Source organism: Coffea eugenioides, chromosome 2, assembly GCF_003713205.1.
Source record: "Coffea eugenioides isolate CCC68of chromosome 2, Ceug_1.0, whole genome shotgun sequence".
Taxonomy (NCBI): Eukaryota; Viridiplantae; Streptophyta; class Magnoliopsida; order Gentianales; family Rubiaceae; genus Coffea; species Coffea eugenioides.
This window is the reverse complement of record NC_040036.1, coordinates 15373626-15390030: the sequence shown is the minus strand read 5'-3', so window position 1 is coordinate 15390030 and position 16405 is coordinate 15373626. Positions and strand designations below refer to the sequence as shown.

The 16405-nt window shown below is 34.6% G+C and overlaps 2 protein-coding genes across 2 annotated transcripts; one reads left to right on the top strand and one right to left on the bottom strand.

The window, feature by feature from the left end:
* The first annotated feature begins 4971 nt into the window (after positions 1-4971).
* LOC113760943 (ras-related protein RABA1c) lies at positions 4972-11945 on the top strand. Its single transcript, XM_027303697.1, has 2 exons — positions 4972-5430; positions 11257-11945. Exons 1-2 carry the CDS (start codon positions 5210-5212, stop codon positions 11690-11692), a joined length of 657 nt encoding a protein of 218 aa, XP_027159498.1. The 5' UTR covers positions 4972-5209; the 3' UTR covers positions 11693-11945.
* Positions 11946-14152: 2207 nt separating this feature from the next.
* On the bottom strand, positions 14153-16405 carry LOC113757707. Its single transcript, XM_027300852.1, has 3 exons — positions 14567-16405; positions 14380-14451; positions 14153-14296 (listed from the first exon to the last, which is right to left on the bottom strand). Exons 1-3 carry the CDS (start codon positions 16403-16405, stop codon positions 14153-14155), a joined length of 2055 nt encoding a protein of 684 aa, XP_027156653.1.

Sequence of the window (16405 nt, the reverse complement as noted above, 5' to 3'; positions counted from 1 at the left end):
TATTCATATTAATTGAATTAGTTATTTACTGACATTCATTATCTTTAAACAATTAAATAAAAAATTAAAATAGCTCCTGTCAAAAAAAAAGATTAAAATTGCTTATTTAGCGCCGTGACAAATATGTCAAACATAAATGTTTTACAAACTCTACTTTGCATTTTTTAACTTGTATCACTTTCTCACTTTGCACCCTAAACTCTTAATTTTAGACACTTTTCATCCTAAACTCTTAACTTTGTCCCATTTAAGTCCAATCAATGACTATGTTTGCAAGATTAATGAGATAGAGTGGTGAAAATTAATGATAATGTACCATTTTATTCCAACTATGATTCTTTAGCTTTTTTTTTAAAACCATTTTTAGCATATTATCATTTATTTAAACAGTCTAAATTACTAATAATATTAGCAAAATTAGCAAGAGAAAAGATAGTGCAAATTAATGATAATGTATTGTTTTATTTTTGCAATAAAAGCTTGGCACCTTTTGATTACTTTTTGACACATTATCATTGATTTGTTAAGTCCTCTATGCCGTTAAATATGAAAAATTGTCATTGATGGGATTTAAATAGGACAAACTCAAGAGTTTAGGGTGTAAAGTGTTCAAAATTGAGAGTTTAAGGTGCAAAGTGTCCAGAATTGAAGTTTAGGGTGCAAAATGAGAAAGTGATACAAGTTTGAAGATGTAAAGTAGAGTTTGTCCTAAATGTTATGTTAAAGAAAACTATTAATGGGACTAAATCTGATAAATATTGAGATTCTTTTAAGATTCATTTGGTTCATTGAATGACACAAGATTGAATTATTAATCCTATATTGTCACATGTTCGGTTGTATTTTATAAATGAGATGGTATATCCCACCAAACCGAATTAATTTCTTATATGGAGGATAAAATAATCCCATGGGAGGAGGTGGTATGAGTTATTCGGAGATGAGTAAGAAGTTAGATGATAACAATTGGCACTTATTTACCCTTACTAATATAATAATGCTTTATTCGAACAATTATGTAAACCTACTCTCTCTCAATAAATTATCTAAATTTTGGACTAATTTGCCCCTATTAATTTTATAACAAAAGTTTGGATAAATTTGCCTCAACTAATAAAAAATTAAATTTTGGACTAATTTGGACATAATAATGATATACCATAATTTTGGATTGATTTTCCCATACCATTAATAAAACTAGGCTTTTTACTCATTTGTCCGTATTAATGAAATAACTAAATTTTTGCACAAATTTGCCCCTCCTAATAAAAAATTTATGTTTTCAAGTAATTTGCCCATTTTATTGAAATAACTAAATTTTGGACTAATTTGCCATTATTAATAAATTAAAATTTTGACTAATTTCGCTTTACTAAAATTTTAGACTGATTTACCCCTTCTAAAAGCGAAAGTAAATATTATACTATTTTGACACTAGTTAATTATATAACCATATTTTCTTGGTCAAATTTAATTCATAAAAGGTTAAATATATAAACTGAGACTTGTCAACAAATAATAAGGTCGAACTTGGCTCAGAACAAAAACTTATATGTTAGTTCGGGTCGGAACACACAAAACTCACACATGTGTGTTATTTACTAATAGCAACCTCATGTTTAAATCAATCAAAACGCGCACGCGCGCACAAATATATACACACACTTATATATATATATGTATATATATATATATATATAACTTTCTATAAGCCCAGTTTGGTCTTACCAAAACCCGAACAGCCCTAATTGTTGGTCTGCCAAAAACAGTATTTTGGTCTGTAAATAAGTAGTCTCACCTCATCCTATCTCTTGCCAAACACAGAATGAAGTTATTTTCTAAGACATCCCATCCAACATAAAGCCAACCAAATATTGAATAATAAGATTACTCATCCAATGATGACTTAACTCATGACGAATAATCCGAGAATAAGTGATCCTCTCTTATCCAATCCAAGAACCAAATGCACCCTTATAGTACACGAAGAAATGAAATAGAATTCATTACCGCATAAAAGCAACAAAGACAAGGTCTTTTATATTTAAAGAGAACATTAAACATGTATTTTTCTTTGTCCTTAATTTTTCAAGAGCATACCTTCCCTATTTGCCACTTTTATTGAGCCATTTTGTTGTTTCTTTAAACAAAGCGAAAACAATAAAATGGCTCAATAAAAATAGATAAAAAATTTTAGGATTAATCTTTCATACACCATTGGATGCATTACAACTCATCTGAATTTAAATTTAAATTCCAAATTTTGCTCACACAACATGCATCCAACCGTAATAATGCATATATTATCAATATATATAAGATTTACTCAAAATTTTATCCACTTATATTGATACATAATTGGATTACTATTCAACCAAGAGTATAAATTTTTATCTAAAGTGGCCTATTCTAAACTAATATAAACTAACGGCTAATGCAACCTAGATTTATTTGAATTTTTGTTTCAAGTGACTAAAATAGCCATTTTTGGAAAGGCCATATACAAATTGAGTAAAAGAATAGAAAACTAAGCACCGACCTATCATCTCTGGTCAAATATTTCTATTCATATTATACTTTCGTGTCATGATCACCTATTTTAATTTCTTGGAATTGTTGGCTGAACAATCCATTATTACTATCATTTAAGGGTCCAGATGCTAATTCGAACTGCTTAAGTTTTTCCCAATTAGTTCATGCAATGTCATTGGCTGCAATTGCTAGCAAGAATATGTGTTTGTAGTCTGTAGAGAATTGCTCTTACTGTTGAATCTTGATGGTATCTCATGAATTGGATGCAGAAACTCTAGAGTTTAGCAGTTAGGAATAGCAACTACTGCAAATTAGATTTGAGGAATCCAAAGCACTAGTGACATTCAAGACCATAATTGACAACAAGGAGATAACTTGCTTTAAGGGAAAAGTATCTCAACGAAGAGCATCATCTTGGAAGAGAACTATGCTTCGAAGAAATATATGGTCATTTTAGAGAGATAAGAAGATGGAAATGGTAGTGGGAAAAAAAAACTGATTCAACATGAATAATAAAAACCACTCCAGTAGGTTGCCAGTTTTCTATATTATTAAACATCATACAACCTGTTCTGTATTATTAAAGATCATACAACCTGATAGTAGCATGTGTGTATCCATTACATCATAATTTTGTAGATTTCAACTAAAAGTCAGCTAGCAAACTGAGTAAACTTAACTATATATATATACTATCAAAATGGATAACAACACTCTAACTCTCTCTAATATATTTTGGGTGTTTGTTTGAATTTTTTTTTTGGGTATGATGTAGTATCTTCTATATGTTATGTTTCTAGTTGTCAATCTTAAAAAAAAAAGAACTCATTTTTTTTATTTGAAGTTTGTTTTCAAGAGAACACAAATATCACAAACATGTAGTTCAAGAAATGGATAAAGAAATGCATACTTAAGTACAGGACGATCATAGGTCATTCATGCACGCTACATTTATTAGTATAATATAAAGGAGCACTGTTGAAAGGATTCCAAGGCTCACCATACAAAATAATTCTACTTCCAACATTCTTAAGCCTACAAGGAGTAATATTCAAAAAGGTTCTTTAATCAGTAGATTTTCAAGCAAAACTTTTGCTATGACAATAGTAAGTACAAATATGACAAAATTTTTAGATGGAGTAGAATTGATATGGTTCGTGTAAATTAGCTTTCAGCACATCACTAATTTGATTGAGATGGAATATGACAATGGATTATCAAGGGATTTAAGTATCAGAACAATGGATTATCAAGGGATTTAAGTATCAGAATGACCTTTATTATCCTCATCAACAAGATATCAGTTTTTTTCTTTGAATATTGTTGTGGCTGATATTTCAGAGAGTTTCTTTAGCACGAATTCATGCTTCGTTTATCCTGTACATTTTGCTTAAACTTCTGGCCTGTAATCAGATGTGACTCTTCCACGTATTTGTTTTGAGCACGCCCATAGAACTCGACTTGTGATAGCTCTTGTGGTTCCTAAAGTCAAGGACGAAGCTAAAACTTCTGCTTAGGCAGGGGCGAAAAATAGAGATCTTAGAAATTCAAAATAATGAAGTACAGAAAGTATCACAAATTCTAATTCCAAATCCAAAATATGATAGCTAGCATTTTAATGCTAGGACAAGTCAAAAATTTTTTTTTAAAAAAATCAAACTCTCCTCCATTCTTCTCTCTACTAATGCAAGTGTTACGCAACAACAAATGTTATTTAAGAGATTAGAGGTTAGTATGTTACGTTAAGGTTACGGTAAAAAAGGGCGTAAAAGATTACTTTTAATTACGTTGGAGGGTAAAATAAGGAGGGACATTATTAAGTTATTCTAAATAAAACATATATGAAAGTAGGATTTTCGAAAAAATTTTAGGAGGTGTCCCCGTCCTTTGCTTAAAGCTACCAAGTACCCTGCTTCAATTGGAATTGGTTTAACTTACAAATCCATCTTCGTTTAGACGATGTTTTATTAACTCTCATTTGGAACTCTTATTTGAGCTATGTTCTTAAATTTCAAGCCCAAATTCACATTAGCCTAAGTATGAACAAAGTATGGTCCATTTTTGCAGGCCAATGGGTGGGATAGCGTACTAAATTCCAGTATTTGTAACCAGCCTAAAAGGGTCCGTGCAATTTTATTCTGTTGAGAAGGTTGGTGATGTCCTTTTCACTTCTTTTAATATTTGACCTTTTAAGAAAATAAAACACCTTTAATTTCTCCTCATTTTCCCCCTAAAATCCAGCCTTGCCAGGTTGCAGACAGCAGTCTCTTTCTTTTCCCACTCAAATTACTCAATTTGAAAGAGTCAAGAGAAAAGTAGTACATAGTATATATTATTCTTCTCCATTAAAAATGGAAATAGTCAGAAAAAAGAAAATTCCCATTTCCCACCCAACCCATAATAGTAATACAGTCAAAAAAGAAACACAAACAAAAAAGAAAAAGGATATACAAAAATCAAAATCCAAGAAAAAGGCTTTGGAGAGAGAAACCTGAACATCATACGAAATCATTCATTATACTCCTTCCTCCAAACCCCACTACTTGAGCAGAAAAGATTTGCTTTATTAATTCAAAAATATCAAGAAATCTCATTCTTAAAGTTCTATTTGATTATTTCACCAATACAGTAGTCAGTGTAGTTCTGTACTAGTAGACCTGGGGTAGATTGAGGAGTAATGGCAGGGTACAGAGCTGAAGATGACTATGACTACCTGTTTAAGGTGGTTTTGATTGGAGATTCAGGTGTTGGCAAGTCCAACTTGCTTTCAAGATTCACCAGAAATGAGTTCAGCCTTGAGTCCAAGTCTACAATTGGTGTTGAGTTTGCTACCAGAAGCTTGAATGTTGATAATAAAGTCATCAAGGCTCAGATTTGGGATACTGCTGGCCAAGAAAGGTGACATTTTCCTTTCAGATTTTGACTTTTCTGATCTGGGTTTTTCTTAGATTGCTCAAATTTGTCTGCTTTTCTGGTCTTTTATGATGCTTTTCTCGAGGGAGGATATTTGTTTCTAGGACAAATGCTAGTCAAGATAGGTGGATATTTGTCCAAACGTTGCTAATTTTGGATCGTTGGTGAATTTGGGTATTCAATAGGCACAGTTTTGCCAACTTAGAGATCTGAAGAATCTCGACAATGTTGTTCTAATGTTTGATTGTGATCTGAAAATGGTGGTGATCAAGGGTAATATGCTGATATATTGCCTTTGAGATCCACTCTGCAAGTGGATTACAAGGTGTCCTTGAAAATTTTCAGTAGCATTCAATGATGGTAGATCCTGCTTTGATTTGTTTACGAGTTCATAGATCTTACTGTCCTGCTGGGTATTGGTATTGCTTGTTTTGTTACTTTGCCAATTTCATGGGGGCGAGGATTGGAAACTTAATAAGATGTGCAGAAGATTTTTTTTCTTCTCTTGGTTGCTAAGGCTACTTACAGTTAGGGGAGTGGTAAAGTTGCTGAAGTTGTGCTGTGACGGGACATGCTCAGTTTGCTAATGGAGGTTTGGTTTTGTTGCGTGTTATTTAAATATATTTGATTAATTAATGCAAAATTTAAATCAGAAACTATTGTAGTCTGTGGTATTACTGGAATGACTTTATAGGGAAAGAAGTGGAGCAGAGGACTATGCATTAGATTCGCAAAATGACTGGAATGACTTTATAGGGAAAGCAGTAGAGCGGGGCAACTATAGTATAGATTCACAAAATGAAGAGTTACTTGCAATAATGCACCGATGCTTCTAAGCCAACTGTAGTTGTAGTAGGGAATTATGTTTTTTGTTGAAGTATAACTCTCTGCATGTCCCTTTAACAGTTAAATTATGTAAACTTTTTGGCATGTTATCCTGAACTTGGGTCCATGTTAGAAATAAGAAAATATGTCATGATATATATGTGCACATCACGAAATAATTACCTTTTGAATATAAGTTGATGTCATGTTTGTATCTCTAATGCAAATTATGGGTCTTTGTGCATCCTTTTGACTATAGGTTGATTTTACTGCTATGTGATTGTTGCAAGTGTATGGTTAGCTAAACCAATACAACGTATTGAAGAAAGATGGATGTGATGAGTGTTGGTTTTGCGATATTTCAGATGAAATGATCTGAAATAAGTGTTAACTAAAGAGGCATCTGGAATTTATATAATCATTTTTTTACTTGTGTAATAGCACCACAATTAGATTCTCGTCTTGTAGTTTTGTTTTTGGTGGATTTTGGTGGAAGCATCTTTGGTAAAATCTGGTGTGCTTGGAGGCAAATTTTGATGAGGTACAGAAAGTAGGTTTTCTTTAAAATGTTTTTGTCCTTCACAAGGAGTTTAATTTGGAAATTTTAAGACAAATTGGATGGATGCAGAGAACGAGAATTCTTATTCTCAAATATTGATGGTGTTGGCTAGATAAATTGAGCTGCCTAGTAATTATGCATGTAAAATCGTGAATCTCATTACTGAAATCATTTTGTACATTAAGATTTTTACATTAATTGGTGTCTTGTCACTTTTGAGCAACATTAGCCTTATTTCAATTGCTTTAGTAAATCTCTATCCTACTGCATGAACTTTACCAGTTCCAGTTTGATTTGAATCTACTACTGGTTCTTGTATCAGATAATATGACAAATATAATGTAAAAGCTGGTAAGCTCCATTGTATTAGAAATTTTCAAGTGACAGACTGGTGATATCCTTTTCATTTACCCAGAACAGGGAATATCTTCTCACGGTCATCGCCTTGTGTAGATTATGCATTGACAGGCTTAGTGTTCATTGTAACAGTAATCTCATTGTGTCTCATTTTGCTTAATAATGTGATGGAAAGCACCCTTCTTTTTGTTCTTGTTCTTGTTCTTGTTCTCTCTCTCTCTCTCCCTCCCTCCTGACAAGCCTCCTATGTTGACAGATGCTAGCTTTTACTCATTCACACCTGTCACTCATCCACTAGTCTTAGCCCTATGATATTGTAGAGTGATACCCACCTCTCTGTCCAACTCGTGGCAGCACTCTGAACCCAATTATATGGCAGAACCTATATAATTTTCTCTTTCAACCTTTAAGATAAAATACGGCCCTTACCACTAGCTCAATCCACCCGATCTAGACTTCACTTAAATTTCATGAGGTGGCCCTTTACACTTAAATTTCATGAGGTGGCCCTTTAAACTTGTGATAGATTTCAAATAATCTCCAAAACTCCCATGTCATTCTCCATTTATGATGATTAATACTTGACTAGTCCCTATTAGTCAATTGCATTTATGGATCTGTGTCAGGATCAATGGGAAATGAATGTCTTAGGTTGGCCAGAGAGCACTGCTTATAGCATTGATGCTGCATAGCATGAGAGAATGAATTATTAAAAAAACTGACTCCATAATTACAAATAGCATGAGACGGAAGCTTTAGTTGAGTCGAGTTTGGTGCATTTTAACCTGCAGTTTAGGTTTTACTTTGGGATTTTGGCCAGCAGCATGGCATTCATATAGGAGAGGGAATGATGCCTGGAGGTGGCAAAGGCTACGTCATGAGAATATTTTTGGGAGAGGTAGCTGAAATGAATAGCCATTTAGGAGTTGGGCTTTTGGGGGATATTAGTGTCATAGGAATAGAGAAGGTAGGTGTTGTGATGAGGGGAAGAGAGCACCACCAAAAGTTATAGATGCAAAAAAGCACAGGCAATCAGATTGTGGATGGTTGTTGGGGGAAAAAGAAAGAAGAGGAAATTAGTCTTTGAAATAGAATCAAACAGACCAAAACATCAGGTGAAAGCTAATGAAAAAGAAAAATAAGGAGTAGCATGAATTAATTTTACCACCAATAAGAATGAAACTAGAGCAGTGAGAACAAATGCAATGATAAAATGACAGGACACGGAGATAAAATGAACAGCAGAGGTGACCTTGTCATAAAAAAGCTTTTCAAAATTTGAAAAGAGGCATGAAAAAGCTTGTCAGAATTTGAAAAGAACCTTGTGCATGAATATCTGCATATAGAATGCAGTTATGGGGGAAGTCATGCTTCAAAAACTAAAGTGGAAGTATACTTTTCTTTGTTGGGTTGAGGCATGAAAGTACTAATCAATAAAATGAAGTTGCCCTGGCTGTTTCTTCCTTGCACAGAGATGCATGTTGCATTAGGCTTTTTCTTAGAATCTCAATGTACAAGGTGCTATCAGAATCTATTACATAAAAAAAGGAGATGCTGTTGGAAAGTAAAACTGCAGTCAAGATGAATACCTTAGTAAAAGAGCTCTTAATTAGGTAACAGGTTACGTGGCTTGCGCTCCACATTTTGCATCAAGTGCCGGGTATTTTGCTGAGAGTTGATAGTTCGAGTTTGGCTTCTCACTCTCTAGTAGTACTATGTGCTAGATGGACTGGCTTCAAGTGTGCAATTGATCCGCTCTCTCTTGGCTTACTCAAGGATTGGGTTTTTAGAACAAAAGATAAAATTGTTGTTTCCTTTGGTTGGAAGTTCAGAAGGACCGGAAAAGGAACAAGAGGAAAAAAGGAATGTAATGAGATTTCAAAGATTATTTATCTGTTCTGTACTTAGATGGTTTTCTAATAAGGGTATAATTTGATACCATAAATAGCCTGAGCAGGGGCTAGTTGTGCATCATATTTGGAAAAGATGGAATTGATACTTTGTTGTAGGTTCTGCTTTATAGTCTTGAACTGATTCATTCTTCTTGTCCCTGTAAGATGGATTGGAACATGCATTTAAAGTAGTCTAGATGCTGCCAACCCACTACACCAAGCGACTCTAACTTTAATTTTCTCTCTTAATGTAAATGTAGCCAAACTTGGTTTTCTTTAATTTTTTTTCTTTCAAAGCTCCTAAGAAAGGAATGGAAAAAAAATGCAAAATTATCTTCCCAGATATATGGATGCCATATTTTGGTGGAGAATTTTCTGTTTTTCGAGAATATTCATTTTACACATATTTTAATTATTTGTTTATCTCACATACACCACATATCCCTGAATGTGCTATTGTAATTTTTCCCTAAAAACTCTTCCCAAATTTGCAATCCAAACAACCTTCTCTTTTTGTCCATTGCTCTCCTTCATAGGAGCCTTAGAAAATAATTGGCTTTTGGTTGGTTTATCAATTAGGATTTCATTGTTACCTCATATAAATATTGTTTTTTCTTACATTTTTTTTGTGGCTAACAGAATGTGGAAGATGAATGTTGAAGGAGTAGAAAATTTTCCTATTTTGGAGAAAGCCCTAGAGAATCCTGATGCATACATTTGAAATTGATTTAGACTGCAAAATTTTGTGCTTTATGAATTAAGATTCACTGTAAACCTCCAATTAGTACCTTTACGATGTCATGGAGGATTTTTTTTTTTGCATGCTAGAAGTTTTGGTGGATGAGTTAAAAAAAAAAAAAAACACAAAATTGTAAAAAAAAAAAAAAAAAAAAGCTTTGGTGTACAACAGTGAAAAAGTACTATTTACTGGAGCGAGCAATGAGAACAAACATAGCGAGCGGGCAAAAGAAAAAGATATGGTGGTTCTTTGTTTATTTTGGAAGGACAAATCTAATAGGAATTATCATGGTTTGGTATCTTTAGAAACTTAAAATTAAATTGACAACGATGGATGGAGAACTTGAGAATGATATTCCTTGTTAAATTAAATTGACTGTATCCTCAGAGGTACTCCTGCATGGTAATGCGAAAAGTACAGAGACACAAGTATTGGAATACTGCACTTAAAGAAATAAAATGCTGGTCTGCAAGATGGATACATAGACAATAGAGTTGGACTCAACACAGTAAGATATATTTGTGATCGTACCAGAAGAGTTAACTGATGAATTTTATTCATTAAGTTGATGTACTGGTAATTTAAGAGAATCCATCAAGGCATTTTTGCCTTTATTGCATATCTGATAGTGATCAACTTAAGAAAAGGTGAGAGACTACATGTGCAGGAAATTCAACTGAAGTAAATGATTGATGTAGGTGTAGACTGCTGTTAATAGAGTAAGGGGCAATTCATGGATGAGAGCAGAGGTACTGCTGAATAAATAGAACAATGCAAGGTCAGTCTTGTAGTCAAGCCTAACTAATTACAAGAGAACCCGGAAGAGTTCTATTAATTTGTGTAAAAATATGTATGGCTCCTTTGCCTATGGCGCTGAAATGTTCATATTCTCTGCTGCTTCGTGTAACCTTGCATGTAATCTGCCTTGAATGTCAAAATGTTAATGATGCTTTGCTTAATCTTAGCCTACTACAGAATTGTGCTAATACAAAGTAACGATGCTTTACCACAGTTCTAGCATTGTCTTGTGCTTGTTTATACCACAATATCAGGTTAAAGGGCTAAAATATTTGAATTCTGTGGGAACAAAACTAATCATAACATGGATAATTCATCCATTCATTATTTTTGTGTTGTAGCAATTTCTTCAGTGAAGTGACTATTGTACATCACCTGAAATTTGAAAAGCATTGATTGTCATTTTGGTGTAAGTTGTTTTGTTGCGTTGGGAAACCATTAAATATTCTTGTATTTGAAATGCTTGCCCTTTTTAATTGTGACAGTTGGAATGTATCTGCTTCATGGTGACTTTACTGCAAATTTTTTGGCCTCTTCAGCTTATAGATGCTATTGGGGTCTGCCAAATCTTCTTCCACCAACAAAATTCTTTATAACTGTGGCTATAATTTTGATTTCTTGTGATCTCTTTGGATCTCTAGGTATCGGGCCATCACCAGCGCCTATTACCGCGGTGCTGTTGGTGCCTTGCTTGTGTATGATGTGACACGGCATTCTACTTTTGAGAATGTAGAAAGGTGGTTGAGGGAACTGAGAGATCACACAGATCCCAATATTGTTGTCATGCTTGTTGGCAACAAGTCCGATCTCCGACACCTTGTGGCGGTCTCAACTGAGGATGGAAAGTCTTTTGCAGAAAGGGAATCACTTTATTTCATGGAAACTTCTGCACTTGAAGCTACCAATGTGGATAGTGCATTTGCAGAGGTCCTTACGCAGATTTACCATATAGTGAGCAAGAAGGCCATGGAGGCTGGTGAAAATGGAGCTAATGGAACAGTTCCATCAAAGGGAGAGAAAATCGATGTCGGTAAGGATGTATCCGCTATGAAGAAAGGTGGCTGCTGTTCAACATAGTTTTTAACCAAGTTGATATGCAGCATTCTGAGGTGTTTATTTAAATTGCTGGATGTATGTCTACACTGAGATTGTAGCTAAAGTTTCTAAATTAAGCGCCTACATAGACGTGGAAATTGTCTCTGTTATTATTTTTGTTCTAAATATTTGAGCAGGACTGCTGTTACATCTAGACAAGCAGAATTTGGTTAGAAATGAAATGTTGGTCCTGTTGTTTTCATTTATTCATTGATGGTGTACTCTTTTAGGACCATACTACTTCACTTGTCGATTGTACTAATCTCCAAATTATCTTGAGCAAGTAAACTTCAATCATGACTTATCTCATGCTGGCATTTTGGGTTGGACTGAAAATTTGTGGGCGTCCAATTGAAGATTATTTCAGAAAGCTTTTTTGGGTATTATTCACCATGGTACTTTTGTTGAATGTACCTGAGCTAAAAAAAGATGGCAAGAAATCGTGTTTAGGGAATATTATGAATAATTACTGTATCCAAATGCAACACTCTCACAGACTACTTACCAAAAAAATAAAAGAAAACTCACACAGAGCAGATCAGGCCTTGTTTGGAATGTTTTTTCTTCCAAAAATTTTTAACATTTTTTGTGAACATATTTTTCAATTACATTTTATTTCACATACATTAAAGTGCTATAGTATATTTTTATACAAAAACTTTAAAAAAATAGCAATCCAAGTGGGCTAGTCTAGGAGAGACGAGCAAGGTGATTATATTAATGGGATAATTTCAGAAACCTCCCCTGAGATTTCTAACAGTCTCAAGGACCTCCCCTGAAGTTTTGAAAATCCCTTATACCTCCCTTAAAACTAAGTAGATAGTATCAGATTCAACCCAATTGAGGTGGACAATGAATATAAAATGTGTATCAAGAGAGAGAAAATAAAGAAATTTCACCTCTGCCCTCAAGATTGTCATTAGTGAGGATGTTTATGTTGAAAATTTCAATGGAATCTTGTTCCTTTGAAATTTCAGAGAGTGTATGTGAAACTGATGGAAAAAGGTAAGGATGTATTGCAAGAAATTGCCTTCTACTTCATGCCAACGGCTCTCAAAGCAGTTGTTTGTAACGGTAAAAAGAAACAGTAGTGTTGCTTTGGAGCTCTATATAATTGCCTACTGGAGTTGCAAGAGAAAGCATTGGATGTTGTTGGGTTGTGGCTGAGGTTTCTGCAAAAATGCTTATACAACTATAAGCTGAACCACCTACAAGCAGATACACATGGCTTCTTCAAGCCTGGTAGATTCGTCATGGAATTCTCCAACTTCATTTTCAATAAGAAATAGATATTACCATTGTCATCGGAAAGCAAGCATTAAGATTTCTGAAAGCAGGAGGAATCCAAACAAGCTCTTTTTCTGCTGCTCAAATTGCAAATTCTTTCAGTGGTTCGAAGGGCCTGAAGAAGGTGAAGTGAGCAGCCAAAGAACATATCAACGTTCAAGCATGCAAAAGGAGGATCAGATACAGTTTGCCAAAGTAGAGCAGTCGAACTCCATTGTGAAATGGCTGCTTATAATGAACCTGTTATTCATAGGTATTTACATTTTTTTGTTGATATTGTTTCAGTGGTTCGAAGGGTCTGAAGATGGTGAAGTGAGCAGGCAAAGAGCAGAAAGACATTCAATCATGCAAAGAGATGATCAAGTGCAGAATTTGAATGCTGTCCAGTTCAACTCCGTAGTGAAATTGATGCTTATAATGAACCTTGTATTTTTAGATGTCTATGTTGTTATGTTGATTGTAAAAGAGATCAAATGAGTATTAGTTTATAATAGTAAAGAACCAGATTCATTATCATGTGCTTCCAGTTTTGCTTATTGAATACCACATGACAGATTACACAAAAACACAGTGTACAAGTAATAGTGCAAATGAAACTTCAGTTTCTGTTGAGAAGCATTTTATACTACTTAGTTGCAGCGATACAAAAGGTTTGAGTGGGGTGAAATTTATATGTACAACAGCCAAATGTTTCCACTCATGCATCTAGGTTGATACAAAAAGATAATTTCTCCAAAACATCAGATATTCATGACAAAAACATCAGATATTCTCCAAAACAAAAAGATAAATTTCTCCAATGTCGACAACTAATGATTAGATATTCATGTCCTCTGATATCCAAATAACAAAAGACTCTTAATCAGATTCTACTAAAAGGTGAAGCTGCTACTGACATTGTAAGAATAATGAGAAACTGAAACATTGATGTTGACATCAGTTTGTATTTAGGCACTTCCACTGGGATGTAGTGCAGCAGTATGCATTACTGCAATTGGTTAAGGTGTTGCTGTTGAAGTTTTCCTTTTGGGGTTATATACAGCAGATGGAGCAGATTTGTTGGAAGGTCGTCCTCTCTGAAATTTTGGTCGAAGCATGTATTAATATACATGCATGTAAATAAGCATTAAAAGTGCAGCTATGATGTAAAAGGGATTAAGGAACAAATACCTTTCTCTTAGTAGCATTGGTTGCTATTTGCAAATTCAAGTCAACATTCATTAATGGTGATTGAGTGGATGGACTTGGGTTGCTGCCTTGACTAGAAACCACAATAGGCACATTGCCATCAGCATGATCCTACACAAATCACCTATGCATTAGCTCATCAGACATTGTCATCATACGAAAAGAATTGTATATGAATCTAAAAGAATTGTAACCCATAGAATAGATCTTGCAAGCCCTGTATTTGCAATTCCGCTTCCTAACTTTCCTCTAGCAAATTGAGTAACCTGACATGAAAATTGATAACAAATAACAAGCTCGCTTAGCAATTTTAATGCTGTCAATTAAATCACTAGACTGAACCTTGTTTGTGCCACTGGTGCTTGTACTCTTTTGTCTCACAGGTGCTCTTTGACATGTTCTAGTATTATATCCAGTAGCTTTGCAGTTGCCACATCTCATAGTGGTTGACCTTTTTGTTTGAGATTGGCTTGGCTCATCAGGCCCTCTCCTTCTATTAACTCTTAGACGACTTGGAACTCTTCTCAATGGTGGTGGAAGGACAGTTTTTGGTGTGACATCAATTAATGGAGGCCATATCTTCTGGTAAGGAATTGGATGTATCATGCCACTGTATGTCTTGAGATACATTTCTGTTGAGAAGCAAGGATCACAGTATGTCTCCAATTTCTGTCTTCTGTATATAATTCCAAGTGCAGCATGCTTGCATGGTAGTCCAGACAATTGGAAAGCTCCACAGTCACATGTCTTCTGGTTCAAACTCACTATAAATGCTCTTTCACCATCAGTAACTTCAAACAAATCCTTACTGGTCATCTGCAATGAATATCTCCTAGAATGTATTGAAATTTTCTTGAGCTTTTCTATGATGTTTTTTGGGATAGTAGACGTCCATGTGCAAGCCTTCTGGTACCTTTTGTGTAATTTCTTCATAAATTTTTTCCTTAGACCTTCAACAAGTGTTAGTATTGGTTGGCCCCTTAAGTCTCCAATCCAAGTATTGAAGAATTCCGTGAAGTTGTTTGTGACATGGTCACATTTTATTTCTGTTGAGAATGCATGTCTAGCCCAAGCAGAAACTAGAATCTTGGATAAGTACCTCCATACTTCTATATTCATGTTTTTGATTCTTTGCATTGTTTCATTAAATCCAATTGCATCATAACTCTTAGCAGCTTGCCAAAAAAAGCTAGTCAGTAACATTCCAGGAAACTGAGACCTAAAGTTACTGCAAATATGTCTGCAACAGTATCTTCCAATTGCAGATGGCAGCAGCTTTTCATATGCAAGGTTCAGCCCCTGCATGAAAATCAAAAAGCAGTCAGCAGTTTTTACCATATCTACACAGCAGGTTGTCCAAATTTTATCAAGTTCAGTGTTTAATAATATCTTTTGTCTATCACTCATGACAGTTAAGGGAGAATTGTTATGGAATGGTCCAAAGAATTCTTCACAGAAATGAAAGAACCAACTCCAAATTTCTCTGTTTTCTATCTCAACAATAGCAAATGCAATGGGAAATATGCTGTTATTAGCATCCAATGCAACAGCAGCCAGCAATACTTCACCAAAACTACCTTTCAAATGACATCCATCAAATCCAACAAAGGATCTACAACCAGCTAAATCTTTCTGTCCTTTAAAGCTAATAAAAAGTCTCAGGAACCTCGGTTCAACTAGTAGATTTGGTCTGTCATAATGAATCTTACAAACACTAACAGGATTATGTTGCCTTAGAAGCACAGAATATTTTGACAGTTTACTATATGATTCTGAATGTGTGCCTTCAATCTCTTCTCTTGCCTTTTGTTTGGCTCTATATACTTGCTGTTTGCTAGGATGCACACCATATTTTAGCATCTCAGCTTCAATGCCTTTTCTTGACAAGTGCAGATGGGTTCTCATCACAGTTAGCAGTTTCTCTGCCATCCAGTCAGAGGTGGTCTCACGATTTTTGTTATTCATCACACATGTGTGTTCAGGTGTGTATGTCTTAATCATAAATGTTACTGAATCAGCTACAGGGGACACATGAATCCTCCATGTACATCCAGCAACATAACAGATTGCGGTACACTTGGTTTTCTCATTCTTCAGCCTTTTGATGGGAAATCCTTTTTGGATCATATAATCCTTCAGTGCTGCTCTAAAGGCATCAACATTAGTGAATAGTTGTCTCTTCTTGAATTCTATCTCCTTCCTTGGATTGTAAGTCCACAT

Bases quoted from the DNA above. Each gene is read 5' to 3' on its own strand.
- LOC113760943 (XM_027303697.1), top strand. From the start codon at position 5,210: ATGGCAGGGTACAGAGCTGAAGATGACTATGACTACCTGTTTAAGGTG. The intron at 5,431-11,256 runs GTGACATTTTCC...TTGGATCTCTAG, and splicing joins GATACTGCTGGCCAAGAAAG to GTATCGGGCCATCACCAGCG.
- LOC113757707 (XM_027300852.1), bottom strand. From the start codon at position 16,405: ATGTGGACTTACAATCCAAGGAAGGAGATAGAATTCAAGAAGAGACAA. The intron at 14,452-14,566 runs GTGAGACAAAAG...TTTTCATGTCAG, and splicing joins GAACATGTCAAAGAGCACCT to GTTACTCAATTTGCTAGAGG. The intron at 14,297-14,379 runs GTTACAATTCTT...TGATTTGTGTAG, and splicing joins TTGCAAGATCTATTCTATGG to GATCATGCTGATGGCAATGT.